The sequence below is a fragment of the Myotis davidii genome, unplaced genomic scaffold (genome assembly GCF_000327345.1).
Source record: "Myotis davidii unplaced genomic scaffold, ASM32734v1 scaffold275, whole genome shotgun sequence".
Classification (NCBI taxonomy): Eukaryota; Metazoa; Chordata; class Mammalia; order Chiroptera; family Vespertilionidae; genus Myotis; species Myotis davidii.
Window position 1 is genome coordinate 457862 of NW_006286592.1, and position 14237 is coordinate 472098.

The window sequence follows — 14237 nt, forward strand, 5'->3', positions numbered from 1 at the left end:
ACCAAATGACTGAACAGCAGGCTGTGTGGGACGACCAGGATGGCGGGGGGGTGGGTAGTTGGGGGCAACCAGGCTGGCAGGGAGGACAGCAAGGGGCAACCAGGCCAGTCGAGGATCCAGTTGGGGGTGACCACGAGCCAACGGGGGGGCAGTTAGGGGTGATCAGTCAGCCAAGCAGGTGAGCAGTTAGGAGCCAGTGGTCCCAGATTGTGAGAGGGATGTCTGACTTCCAGTTTAGGCCCAATCCCGGCAGTCAGACATCCCCCGAGGGGTCCCAGATTGGAGAGGGTACAGGCTGGGCTGAGGGAACCCCCTCCCTCCCCTGTGCATGAATTTTGTGCACCAGGCTTATATATATTCTCCTCTAGAGGCTCCAGGAAGGAATGTAGCTCTGACAAAGCACTGAGTTAGCCTAGTGAGATCCACACTGGATTTCTGTGTTTCAGAATGATCAGATAATAAATTTACATTGTTTGAGATATTAAGTTTGTGGTGATTTTTACAGTGTGTTACCATTAACTTAAATTATTGTTTTTAGTATGATATTAAGGTACTGTGTATTTTCTAATCAAAAGGCCCTCATTATGACCCCTTCTAGCTAATAAACTTTCAGTTCCCTGAGTTGTCAGAGAGGGACTATCACTGAGCTGTGCAGATTAGGGGAGGGGATCCCAGGGACCGGCTACTTAAACACACTTTTATTAAATTCTACAGTTTTTCAGCCTCTTTCATTCATATTTTCAGGTGTACTTAGTGACACACATTCCCAAATAGCTCATGTGTTCTGTGGTATAAATGGAGGTACTTTCTTGTTTTTCCTTGAAGAATTTGTATTCAGCTGTCCTGGTGTGATAAGGCAGTTAGCACTAGCCCATCCATTTTCCTTTTGTTGCCTTTGTCTTCTTGTTCTTTGTCCTCAAAGGGTAATGCCTTTCCCTCCCTCTTGGTGTGGTGTGCGTTATTGTGATATTGTTTTTGAAATTATTCTGATATTGTTTTTGTGGCATATTGAGATGAAAAAAGACTGATGCATAACTTCAACTAGTCACCATTGACCAGAAGTAGCCTTACCTCTTCTCAGTGAAATGATAAAAGGACATCAGCTGAGAATATGTGGTCAAAATGAAAAGCAATTTCCAGCTTTAAATTTGTCCAGGAAAAGAGAAAAAAGCCACCTTGTGGTCCCTCCTTCCACTATTGACTGTTACTGCAGGAGAAATTAAAGTCTAAGGATAACTCTGTACCATGCCTCCCTATATAGGAAATCATTACATACTTATGTCTTCTCTCTGTCTGCCGTTTTCTCCTACCCTCCTTTATACATTGCTTTCCTATTACTTAGCACCAAATAAAGTTTATTTTATTTTGTGCCTAGTGATTGACTACAATTTTCCTAAAATTTTAAACAATTATTAACATATATATGTAAAAAGACTCCTACTATGTAGAACAAATCACTTCAGCACAGCATGATTATTTGGGGAGTACCAAAAGCTCTCCTGCACACCCCCCTTAAGATGTTTTCTCCATGGCTGTGGCCCTGTGTCTGAAATAACCAGGCCAGCAAATGGCACCTTTTATCCCATCGTCATGGTCATCTTCACCTTTACTCTGATCATTATCACTCTGATCATTACCAGTAGGACATATTGGTAACAATAAAGACCCTGCCTGTCATTGTTTCAGTTGTGTGCACCAGCATCCAGGCAAGGGCCTGGTGCACTGTAAACCCTTAAAAATATTTACTAAGTGAATTATTACTAACAATAACATTTTATACCAACACCTAGCAAAAGAACCTGTACATACCAAGTCGTTATTAAACACTTTTGAGAAAATATTTTTAAAATAATCTAATTGATAGCCTATATAATAAAAGGCTAATATGCAAATCGACCAAATGGCAGAATGACCAGTAGCTATGATGTTCACTGACCCCCAGGGGGCGCCCCCCTGGGGGTCAGTGCATTCCCACAGGGGGAACGCTGCTCAGCCAAAAGCCAGGCTCACTGCTGGTAAGTGCAGCTGCGGTGGTGGGACCCTCTCCTGCCTCCGTGGCAGCAGGGATGTCCAATTGATGACTTAGGCCCATTCCCTGGACTGCGAGAGAGCGCAGGCCGAGCTGAGGGACACCCCACCACCACCAAGTACATGAATTTCATGCATCAGGCCTCTAGCCCCATCTAATAAAAAAGTAATATGAAAATTGACCATCACTCCAACACACAAGATGGCCACCCCTATGTGGACACAAGATGGCCACCACAAGATGACCGGCAGGGGAGGACAGTTGTGGGCTATCAGGACAGCAGGGCAGGGCAGTTGGGAGGGACCAGGCCTTTACGGGAGGGCAGTTGTGGGAGATCAGGCCTGCAGGGGAGGGCAGTTGGGGGATACCAGGCTAGCAGTGGAGGACTGTTACGGGCAACCAGGCTGGCAGAGGAGGTCAGGGGCAATCAGGCCAGCAGAGGAGGATAGTTAGGGGCAATCAGGCTGGCAGGGGAGCAGTTAGGCGTCAATCAGGCTGGCAGGGGAGTGATTAGGGGTTGATCAGACTGGCAGGCAGAAGCAGTTAGGGGAAATCAGGCAGGCAGGCAAGTGGTTGGGAGTCAGCAGTCCTGGATTGTGAGAGGGATGTCTGACTGCTGTTCAGGACTGATCCTACCAGCAGTAGGACATCCATCAAGGGGTCTCAGATTGGAGAGGGTACAGGCTGAGCTGAGGTACACCCCCCCGCCCCGCACGAATTTCATGCACTGGGGCCTCTAGTATAATATAAATACAGAGAAATATCACATCATAGGGGTATAGCTTGATGACTTTTCATAATGTGAACACACCTCTGTAACTGCCCAGAGACCAAGACACAAGATACTACCAGGACCACCTAAGCCCCTGTCAGTCAGTAACTCCAAATGTAATCACTATTCTGACTTCTGAGACCACGGAAGAGTATTGTCCATTTAACTTTATATGAATGGTATTATAAAGAAGGTTCTTTTGTGTCTAGCTTATTTTGTTTAATATTATATTTATAAGCTTTACCCATGCTCCTATATGCAACCATAGTTCATAAATTCTCACCACTGTATAGCATGTAATTGTGTTAATTTATCACAATGTATTTATGTTGCTGGCTGCATAGTCTAGGTCAGTGGTCGGCAAACTCATTAGTCAACAGAGCCAAATATCAACAGTACAACGATTGAAATTTCTTTTGAGAGCCAAATGTTTTAAACTTAAACTATGTAGGTAGGTACATTGTTATTAACTTAATTAGGGTACTCCTAAGGCTTAGGAAGAGCCACACTCAAGGGGCCAAAGAACTGCATGTGGCTCGCGAGCTGAAGTTTGCTGACCACGTGTCTAGGTGAACTGTTTCTAGTTTGGCTGATTATGAATAGTGGTGCCATGAACATTTTCAGTCATGGTATGGTGCATGTTTTTCCACATTTGTTTTGCAGAGGAATATAAAATTGGGATTGTTGGAATACACTGTATGTATATGTTTAGTTTTAGTAGATACTGTCACCTAATTTATCAAAGAGTTTGTGCTGAACTAGCAGAGTTAGAAGAGTAAAAATTTCTCCACATTCTTACCGTTTTGATATATATATTTTTTTGTTTTTATTTAAGCCATTCTGGTGGATGTATATAGTGGTATAAGACTTGGGTTTTCATTTGATGGTATCAACATCATGATCATTTATTTAACTTCCACCAGCATTTATCTCAAAGCCCGACGCCGGGGAGTCCAAACAACTATAATGTGTGCATCTGTATCTTGTGCACAGAAATGCTTGCTCATTGTCCTTTGGTTTATGCCAGGGGTCCTCAAACTTTTTAAACAGGGGGCCAGTTCACTGTCCCTCAGACCATTGGAAGGCCAGACTATAGTTTAAAAAAAAAAACTATGAACAAATTCCTATGCAAGATCTTATTTTGAAGTAAAATACAAAATGTGAACAAATACAATACTTGTATTTGCATGTGGCCCGCAGGCCGTAGTTTGAGGACCCCTGGTTTATGGCATCAAAACTTCCTATTGATTTACAGAAAACACCTAAAAGAAAAACATGTTCAATTAATATTCACTTTACTTTGTCCTGACCTTAAATGTGTTGGACACAGATTAGGGAGGCGTAGATGATATGATAGGAGATAGAAGTCTAGGGAAGGTTTGAGGGAATCATGGCAACCAGAGGTCCTGGCTATCACAAAGTGATGGGTTCATTCTGAAAAGGAGCGCCTTCAAGATTTGCTACAATAAAAAGAAAATTCACTCTGTGCTGGACCTGAGCAAACATATTGTAGGTCTCTTTAGAGTGAGAGGTGTTCAAGGACAGTAGTTATCTCTGGTCCCTGTTTATCTTTCCTGTTCTGCGGAATAAAGGGGTCAGCACAGAGTTATCACTCCGTGAAAGCCCACTGGAATTTTTTTCCTGGTTTCTCTGCTCATTTTATGTTGTGTTTTAGGAGTAAGTATGATACCTCATGACTATTTTAAATGTGCTCTCTACTGTTTGAAGTAATCACATTATGTTGTGGTCTCGCCTCACAGATGTGTGAACACGGCCTCCAGTGAAGGTGGGGCAGTAAATAGTAGCCTCTGCAACCCGGATGAGATGCCCCCAGAAACCCAGCCCTGCTCGCTTCTGTGCCCCAGTGAATGCGTCATGTCCGAGTGGGGAACCTGGAGCAAGTGCCCACAGGTAACTCTCTCCCCTGCCAGTGCCCTAATCCCATGGTGCGGCCTTCGCTAGATGGTCACAGTGCTGCTCTCAAAACCATCCTTCTAGTCCTGGAGGAAAATATTGTTGCCTAAGAAAGGAAAAGAAAAAGAGAATTCATCTATGAAGACTGAGCAATTTAAAATGCCAGTGCCTCTTTTTAGGCATTTATCAAGGGAACCGAACAGGGAAAATGAGCCTATAATGATGATGCTAAGATTCGAACGCACTCCCATTGTTAAAGTGGTCTCTTAAGTACTCAAACGATTCTCATTGTCATCTCTTGGTCCTGTTCCATTTTTATTGTGGCAGAATCAATTTTATCTTAGGAGCTCAACTCCGCTGTGTAATTTAGCTTCTGTTAGTGATGATCTGTTTTTGTCTTTTGCTGTTGTTTCCAAAGATGGGGTGTTCTTTGGCCATATTTTCCCAGAACTTAACAAAAACAAACCTTTTTTGAAGTCCAAAGAATTAACCTTCATTGTTCTTTTAAAAAATGAAAACATAACCAAATATGCCAAAATGAATATTCTTCAAGTAATGTGGTTCACTTTAATATTCTCAGAAGATAAATTTCAATGTTGTATTAGACTTGTATTTCTGCCTAAAGCACTAAAAAATAAAATTAGGATAAGGAACATATTATATGGGTCCAAATATGAGGAAGGAAAGAAGTAGGATCTTTGAATTCAGTGGTGGTACTGATGTTTGTGGAAAGCTTGTATAAAATCTTCATACAAATGAAGTCCATTGTACAGATGAAGAAACTGGTCCTCAGAAAGGCTCAGTAGCTTACACGAGGGTCCACAGTGATTAAGTGATGCAGCTGGGCATGAACCTGATTCTGTCTGAGGAAGCCAGAGCCTTTGCTCTCACAACCTAGGTTCACTTCTCTTAGAAGAATTAAGGTAGATGTAGATTCAATATTCTCTTGCTTTAAGATGCAACATTTTTTAAAGAACAAAGTGAGTTATTTTAGCAAGTTATAATAATCTGTATGATTATACCATGACTGAGTACATATAATCACAGTTTAGAAAGTGTGGTAGCCTACACTTTTTATTAATCAACTTGCAGAAGAATTAACAACCTGAAGAAGTTTAATTAAATGGAGAGGCCGTGATTTCTCTCACTTCTTTTTTTCTAATTTGCTCACAGCAGAATCCATTAAGCTGTGAGCACTTTGCAATGAAAATGTTTCCCTCTTAAGTTTGTGAGTAGACTACTAAGTGAAAATGTTTGCTGGAGGAGCGTTTTGGCAGTGTTGTGATGCCTGGCATTGTGTGCTTGCTTCTTTGGGTTTCTAAGAGACACTTTTCTTTAAAGTTTGCTTTTCTAAACATAGTCACTCTATTTTTTGAGTGTTTGTTAATTGGAGACAGAGAAAATATTTTAACCTCCTTTTGTGCATCTGGAAGATGACATAGGTACTTGCTTGTCACCATGGGGTTGTCCTTCACCTGCTTATATATCTTTGAAGATACGTAGCAATAGTAATAATAATAATAATAATGTAATAGCAATAACAATAATAGTTATGACAACAGCAGCAACAACTTTTATTGAGCACATCTTCAGTAAACAACATTGTGCTGGACTTAAACATGCTATGTTCTGATGCTAGACATTATCCATGGTCACTCAGGTCTGACAGAGCATGTTCTTCCTCAGCTGTCCCTCGTTCTCTAGTATAAATAAAGACTTTAAAGTGGAAAATGATAATTAGTACTCACAGCTTATAAGTTTCCCTATCTCTATATATGTTGCATAATTTTAACAAATTGTCACATCTTAGCATAATGCACCAACATCATAGATGTTTAAACAGTACTTGGCAATGATCATGATCATGGTAATGGCAAAGTTAGCAAGCTGGATCTTTATGACTAAAGTTTAATTAGCACATTAATGTGCACTTTCTGAGAAAAAAATAGAAACAATTATTGTGTAAGTGTTCTTTATACTGTGTTGAATCACAGTACAATATTGGCCATTATTCTACCAAATTCCCTTTTGATAGTCTGCAGTGTGACGTACGTTAATGGAACCAATTCACTATGTTTTGTTTTTTACTCTCCTTTGTTTTCTTCCCAGGGCACTTCTTTAAAACCAAACACTGAACAAACCAAAAACAAAACAAAAAATAAATTCAAAGAAAAAAGCATAATATTTCTGAGATAAAAATATATTTATATTTCTCTTCTCCATCCCAGAGATTGCAGTTTGGTAGGTCTGGGGTAGAGCCCATGAATTTGCATTTCTAACAAGTTTCCAGGTGATGCTAATTCAGCCACTTTGGAGAACACCCTTTGGGTCACAAGTCTCTTGGTCATTACATTCTAGTCATGTTCTTTCTCAGTATCACTTTAATGACAGTATCATGTAGAAACTTAGCTTATATTTACAGATGCTTTCCATGTGCTAGACAATGTACTCATCATTTACTTATTATCCCATTTAATCTGCACATATTCACTATTAAATACATACTATTATTCCTCCAATGTATGATGAATAAACTAAGTCTCAGAGAGGGGTTAGTGACCTGTTGTTTTTTTGTGCTAGTAAAAGGCACAGTGACTATATAAGCCCAGGTAGTCTATATAGGGTGGGACAAAAGTAGGTTTACAGTTGTGAGTACCGAGTTTATTCTTGTATTATTATTTATTAATTATTGTATTATTTTCCATAAGAACAACTGTAAGCATACTTTTGCCACACCCTATACATTTCTAACCACTACAAAGGCAATAGAAGTTACACTTCCTGTCTTTGAGACTATTATAGCCTATCAACTCTGTTACCTGCTTTTTTGCTTTACTTTGGTTATGGATTCGTGAAGTCAAGATTTTTCAAATTGAATAACCTACCTCATTTGAATAGATTGCCAAGTAAGGGAAGGAAGGACTCATGAAAGGGTGTGGTCTAATGTCCTGGAACACTTGGCTGTGTGATTGTGGCCAAGTTACTTAAGTCTCTGAGCTACAGTTTCCTTTTAAGGAAAATAACAACAATGACAGCTGTTTTTTCCTGATTTTTTAATGATTGAGAAAATGCACATAAAGTGAACAGCACAGAGTCTAATTTAATACAAGTTTGTTTTAAAAGCTGCAAATCATTGTTTTCATTGGCTGGGAAACAGAAGACAGGAGGCCATACATTTTCTAAGCCATATAATAAATATTCCTTCCCCCACACAAAATGAGTTATTACTTGATCTTAAAGAAGTGATATGTTACCTCCTTTTTCTAGAAAATGTCTTATGCCTAATTTAAGAGTAGTCCCCAAAAGTAAGGCATCAGAAAGCTAACTTTGAATGGGTTACTGACCAACGTACTCCTAATTGCAAGCCATACCAAAGAGCAAAGACAAAGGCACTAAAAATTGTATCAGGACCATTTTATCTGTATTGAGAAGAACTGGGGACTAAATGGGTCAAGGAAAAACACAATTCAAGGCAAACTTTGAAGAAAAAGGAAAACCATGATTTTCACGTTCTTATTTTCATAATATATATACATATACAGGGTGTCCCAAAAATTTATATACATACTCTAACAGCTGAAAGTTCAACTGATGTTTTTTTTCTTTCCAGATTTAACCCATTGGAATTATTATAATTATTCAAAATGTGTATACATTTTTGGGACACCCAGTACATATGTAAAATTTATTTTTTTACTTAAATACTCACTTTTCTAGCATGCTTTAATGTAAAAGGAAACATGGAATTTGTACATCAAAAACCCTTGTAATAGTGTTTATTCTTTAAATACTTGTGTATAAATACACACATGTATATGTATCTATACACATATGTACAAATATACAAATGTATCTATTTAACAGTTTATTGTTTGTCACCCTTGATTCCTATTTTCTCTACCTAATTTTTTTAGTTTTTATCTTTACTTTTAATCTTTATTTTTCATACTTCAAAATTATATTCATGAGAATTCATAGAATTATATATTCTTCAGGAGAGGTTTATCAATTTCTGAATTCAGACAATGTTCAGCCCCTGATATATCTGAACAAATATATGGTTCTCTTCATTTATGCCACCAATCCCTGCAGAAAGTTTCCAATAAATAATACAGATTTTTCTATTTATGACTCTCCTTGGAAACTTGACAAAGGAATATCTTAATCATATTAATAGAAAAAAGCAAAGAGGATCTTGGAGAGGAATTACCAAACTGATACATATTTTACAGAAGCAAGCTTTCGGAATTCCTCTCCAGAAAGAGGACTCAAGTTTAGCAAACCCATTTGAACTTGTATTGATTCACTTCAAGCTGAATGCATCAAGGGTGGCTAGAACTATAGCCATCATCCCCTTACACTGCGGGAAATGGAAATTCAGTGCACAGTGGTTCAAGCACAGCCTCCTGGTCAAACAGTGGCTCGGATCTTTGCATTATCACAGGACAATCTCTGAAGAAGGATCAGGAAGGAAGACTACAGGAAGGGCTTCAGTATAATCAAATCTGAATTCTATCATAGACTTAGTACTGTGCTTTCAAAATACATCTTATTTATATATTTTTCTCCAGCTCTTTATGAGTGCAGGGTACTCTAGTGAAAGCCGTTGCGGGTGTATATCAGCAGATACACACTGCCATTACTCCTGCAAGTAGTGACACTTCTTTAGAAGAGAAAGAAAAATGCACTCGTTTTCTGATACATGCTCAAGAGTTAAGCAGTTGAGGTTAAGAAAAATACTCTTTTTCATGGTGTTCCGGTGTTATTTTTGGTAAATGCCATCAACAATGACTTCCATTACTGATGACTCAGCATTTTCAGTCCCTTAAGTATCCCTGAAAGTTATGTTTCCAGGGAAGCAAATTTCCCCAATATTCACTACTAGTGCTCAGCTGCAGGCTCTTCATCAACGTATCCTCACAGTCTGGAGCATGACCCAGCTGCCTCACAACTGGAGGAGAACAATTAAAATTTTATATATACCAAAGTGAAAGTTTTGGTTGCTTCTGCTAAATTGATACTGAATATTGTAAGAAGCCAGTAACCCATTACCCTAGAGCAGCGGTTCTCAAGCTGTGGGTCGCGACCCCTTTGGCGGTTGAACAACCCTTTCACAGGGGTCGCCTAAGACCATCCTGCATATCAGATATCTACATTACAATTCATAACAGTAGCAACATTTCAGTTATGAAGTAGCAACGAAAATAATTTTATGGTTGGGTCACAACATGAGGGACTGTATTTAAAGGGCCAGAAGCTTGAGAACCACTGGTCTAGAGCGAATGGAGTTTTTTTACCCCTGTGTGCTGTGAGGTTTAATATTGTTTTGGGGGAAGTTGAGGTATCCCTTTTCTCACTGAGTGTTGACAGTGGAGTCCTTATGATATCTCAAGAAAAAGAGTTTTCTTGAGATATCATAAGAATGAGTGATTTTTATTTGCCTGGAATTACACCCCTGGGCTTCCAAAGTCCCATTTCCCTTAGTCCATGTTCTGGAAGAAGTGCAATTGGGATTTCAGTAGAGCAAAGCCAGTTCCATTCCATGTTGCAGCAGGTCCAGTACTGCATCAGGCTAATTACAATGCATCAGTTCATTGTTTATCGGGTCCACTTGGCCGTGGGCCATGTGGGCGAATGCAGGGGAGCCAAGAGTGTGCTCCGCCTGCAACACGAGTCCCAAGAGAACCAAGAGAGTGAACTTCGTTTGCAGTGGTCGACAAACTCATTAGTCAACAGAGCCAAATATCAACAGTACAACGACTGAAATTTCTTTTGAGAGCCAAATTTTTTAAACTTAAACTATATAGGTTGGTACATTGTTATTAACTTAATTGGGGTACTCCTAAGGCTGAGGAAGAGCCACACTCAAGGGGCCAAAGAGCCGCATGTGGCTCAAGAGCTGCAGTTTGCCGACCACTGGTTTAGGGGATAAATATCCCAAATTTCTTGGCCTTTCAGTAGCCATGCCTATTCTGGCCAATGACCCATTCCCAGGTGTGATTGCCAGCAAGTATCTTCGTGGGTATATATCAGCAGATACACAGTTCATTGGGCATGCATCCATTTCCCCCTGTTCAGTCCCTTCCCCCACAGATCTGCTGGGAATAGACAGGTGGCTCCCTGGAGAGTGCAAAGCTTAGCTTCCTGGTGTAGCTATCTAAATAACATGCCTTAATACTTGGCCTTCCCTTTGCTTCTTTCCTAGTATTAATAACTGGGTCAATTGCAATGGTATCAGTATCACTCAGAACCATTCATGTTTCCAGAACCAATTAGGCCCTGCAGAAAGGGTGCCTCATTTCATGCAGTGTAGCAGCAAATGGCATTAGATGAAAGCAGTCTTTGGGCTGTTCCAGGTTTTAAAATTCAATATATTATCATTCTCTTTTATACAGTGTAATTTCTTTGAATCTCACTATCACAAATTTGAAGTATAAATAAGGGTTCATTGTTCTCAATCCCTTGGTCTCTTTCTCCCAATCTCTCTACCTGATTTTATGTCTTTTATAGTAGAAATTCTCTCAAAAAATGGAATAATGACCCCACAAATTGATCAGCCAGCTCAACATTGATCACGTGTTTCAACAATTATCTACATATGACATTTTTATTTCTTCTTCCCCACCTTTTAGGCCTTCTATAGATGACATTAAAGTATATCCCACATTTCATATTATTTTATCCATGAATATTTATATATATTTTCTTAAGAGATAATGGCTAATCACAACTTCAGCAAAATATAACTACAATACTATTTTACACTTTGTAGGAGTTTATTTTTCAAAAATTTAAAAACATGACTCATACAAAGTATCAAAATTAAGTAACTTATGAATGATTAAACCAACATGATTGCAAGGCTGGTCCAACAAGAATTGCAGAGGGCAGAAAACTTTTACTTCTAGCAATAATCAAATATTATTGGATTTTTTGGTTTACTCTCATTGTAAACCAAAAAAAAAAAAGAGCAAAATATATAAAGCAACAGTTTTCAGACATTGGACAACAGGTAGCATGGACTATAATCTTGAGGGAAGATAAACGAAGTGAGGTGAACCTTAACAATCACCGTGGTTTCCGGATGGAGAAAGTCTGGGTAATGGTGCCAGGAATGAGAGCCTAACAAAAGCATAGGAGGAGCCAGAGATCAGAGATCTGAGAAGGAGAGGAAGCTGAAATCTGAAAGGCAAAATACTGAAGAGGGTAAGGCTAGGCAAAATAGTCTAGATATCTAAATAAGGATTTCTTAGCGTTCTTGTCCAAACCTGTATAATTTTGTTAACTAATGCCACTCCAATAAATTCAATTTAAAAAAAAAAAGAAATAAGACCCTTACATATCTTGTCTATTAGAGACTTACTTCAGATCAAAACACACAGAGACTGAAAATAAGGGAATGTAAAAAGATACTTCATAAAAATCAAAACAAAATAAAACAAAACAAAAAAGCTAGGGTAGCAATACTTATAACAGATAAAGTAGACTTTAAAACAAAGGCTATAATGAGACAAAGAAGATCCCAGCAATTCCACTTCTGGGCATTTATTCAAAGAAACCCCAAACACTAAATAAAAAATACATATATAGCCATATGTTCATTGCAGCATAATTTACAATAGCCATGATATGGAAGCAACGTCAGTGTTCATGAATAGATGAATGGATAAAAATATATACAATGGAATATGACTCAGCAATAAAAAAGAATGGAATCGTGCCATCTGCAACAACATGGGTGTACCAGCGGGTATTGTGCAGATGTCCTTGCTACTTAAACTCATGGTCTTGTGAAGCTTTACAGACAAGTCAGGTTCCAGTTTCCCCACTGCTGGTTTGGGATTCACTACTCATGTCAGCTAAGGCAGTTATCGCATCAGTTTTTCAGTTTCCTCAATATTGTTGCTTTTGCACTCTGACATTATCATCACCATGTGATCATTTGTATATCTTTAAAAACAAATTCCTTTACTCTCATTTTAGTGGTAATTCTGGAAGGAATTCTGTAAAACTTTCCATCTGTAACCAAAATCTTAATTTAATCTTAACATAATTTATGAAAAGTATTTAATTTTTATGAAACTAAGTTTACTTCTTGCTTTAAAATTTAACAGATTTACTATTTTTAATATTGTGTTTCTTATACTTTAATTGTATAAAATATACAAATATATTTAATTCATATGGTATTTACTTTTGTGTAGAGTATGAGATAGGCTTTTCAATGAAATCCCAAATGAATATTTACCCACTGACTTTCTGTATTTTATATTCTATGTATTTTTATGAGAATTTTCTTTATATACTTGTTGTATACAATTAAATTTTTCACCACTAGTATTAATGTGCTTTTTTAGTGTGAATTACTAACTGGTTAATTATAGTGTCTAATTATATTATTGGGTTTTATGTATAACTTACATCCATCATGCTTTCTAAATATTCCTATTAATTCTTCTGTGTTCTTTTTTATTATTTAACATTCTTAGGTATTTCTCATTATTTAACCAACTAATCTATATAATCATACAATATGTAAATCTCTTATTTTTATGTTGTTATCCTGGTCATATTTTATATTCAAGGACTTTCAAAATAATACTAAAAATAAAAATTATATCAGTATTTTCCTGGTTTTAATAATAATATTACACTTAAGCCATTTTATTTATTGATTGATTTTTAAGATATTTTTATTGATTTCAGAAGGAAGGGAGAGCGAGAAAGAGATAGAAACATCAACGATGAGAGAGAATCATTGATTGACTGACTCCTGCATGTCCCCTACTAGGAATTGAGCCCACAACCCAGGCATGTGCCATAACCAGGAATCAAAATGTTCTGGTTTATAGGTCTATGGCTGGTTGACCTATGACTGAACCACACCAGCCAGGCCATTTGAGCCATTTTAAACAGTATCCTCACTGCTCATATTTAAGAAGTTTCTCTAAATTTATTTTAACATATATGCAACTATACCTGTATATACATATATGTTTTTGGAAAAGATTACTTCGTTATATCAAATGCTTTTTACAAATCTTATGATTTTAAAATAGACCTTATAATTTTGAAGTGTGCATTTATTCTTAAAATAAATTGTATTTGGTCATAGTCTATGATTATTTTTATTTCATTTTTAATAGTTTTTATTATTTATTATTTTAATTACATTTAATATTATATTAATTGAAGGTGTACACCACAGTGGTTATTTTTATAACTTAAGAATTTAGCTTATTATTTTATTATTTTTAAAAATATCTTTTTATTGATTTCAGAAAGAGGAAGAAAGAGAGAGATAGAGATGAAGAGAGAGAATCATTGATTGGCTGCCACCTACATACCCCCTACTCTTGGGAATAGAGCCTGCAACCTGGGCTTGTGCCCCAGCAGAATCCAACTATGACTTCTTGGTTCATGGGTGATGGCTCAACCACTGAGCCACATAGGCAGGACAGTTTATAATTATTATTTTTAATTGTTTCAGAATGTCTCTCACCACACCCCTTCCCACTACCC

General features: G+C 37.8%; 1 protein-coding gene across 1 annotated transcript in view; it reads left to right on the forward strand.

The window, feature by feature from the left end:
• Positions 1 to 14237, forward strand: part of LOC102774536 (thrombospondin type-1 domain-containing protein 7B) — a 250599-nt gene that overhangs the window by 136881 nt on the left and 99481 nt on the right. Inside the window, exon 4 of the mRNA XM_015560291.1 lies at positions 4562 to 4712. Coding sequence (XP_015415777.1) covers positions 4562 to 4712 — 151 coding nt within the window. The remainder of the gene's footprint in view (positions 1 to 4561; positions 4713 to 14237) is intronic.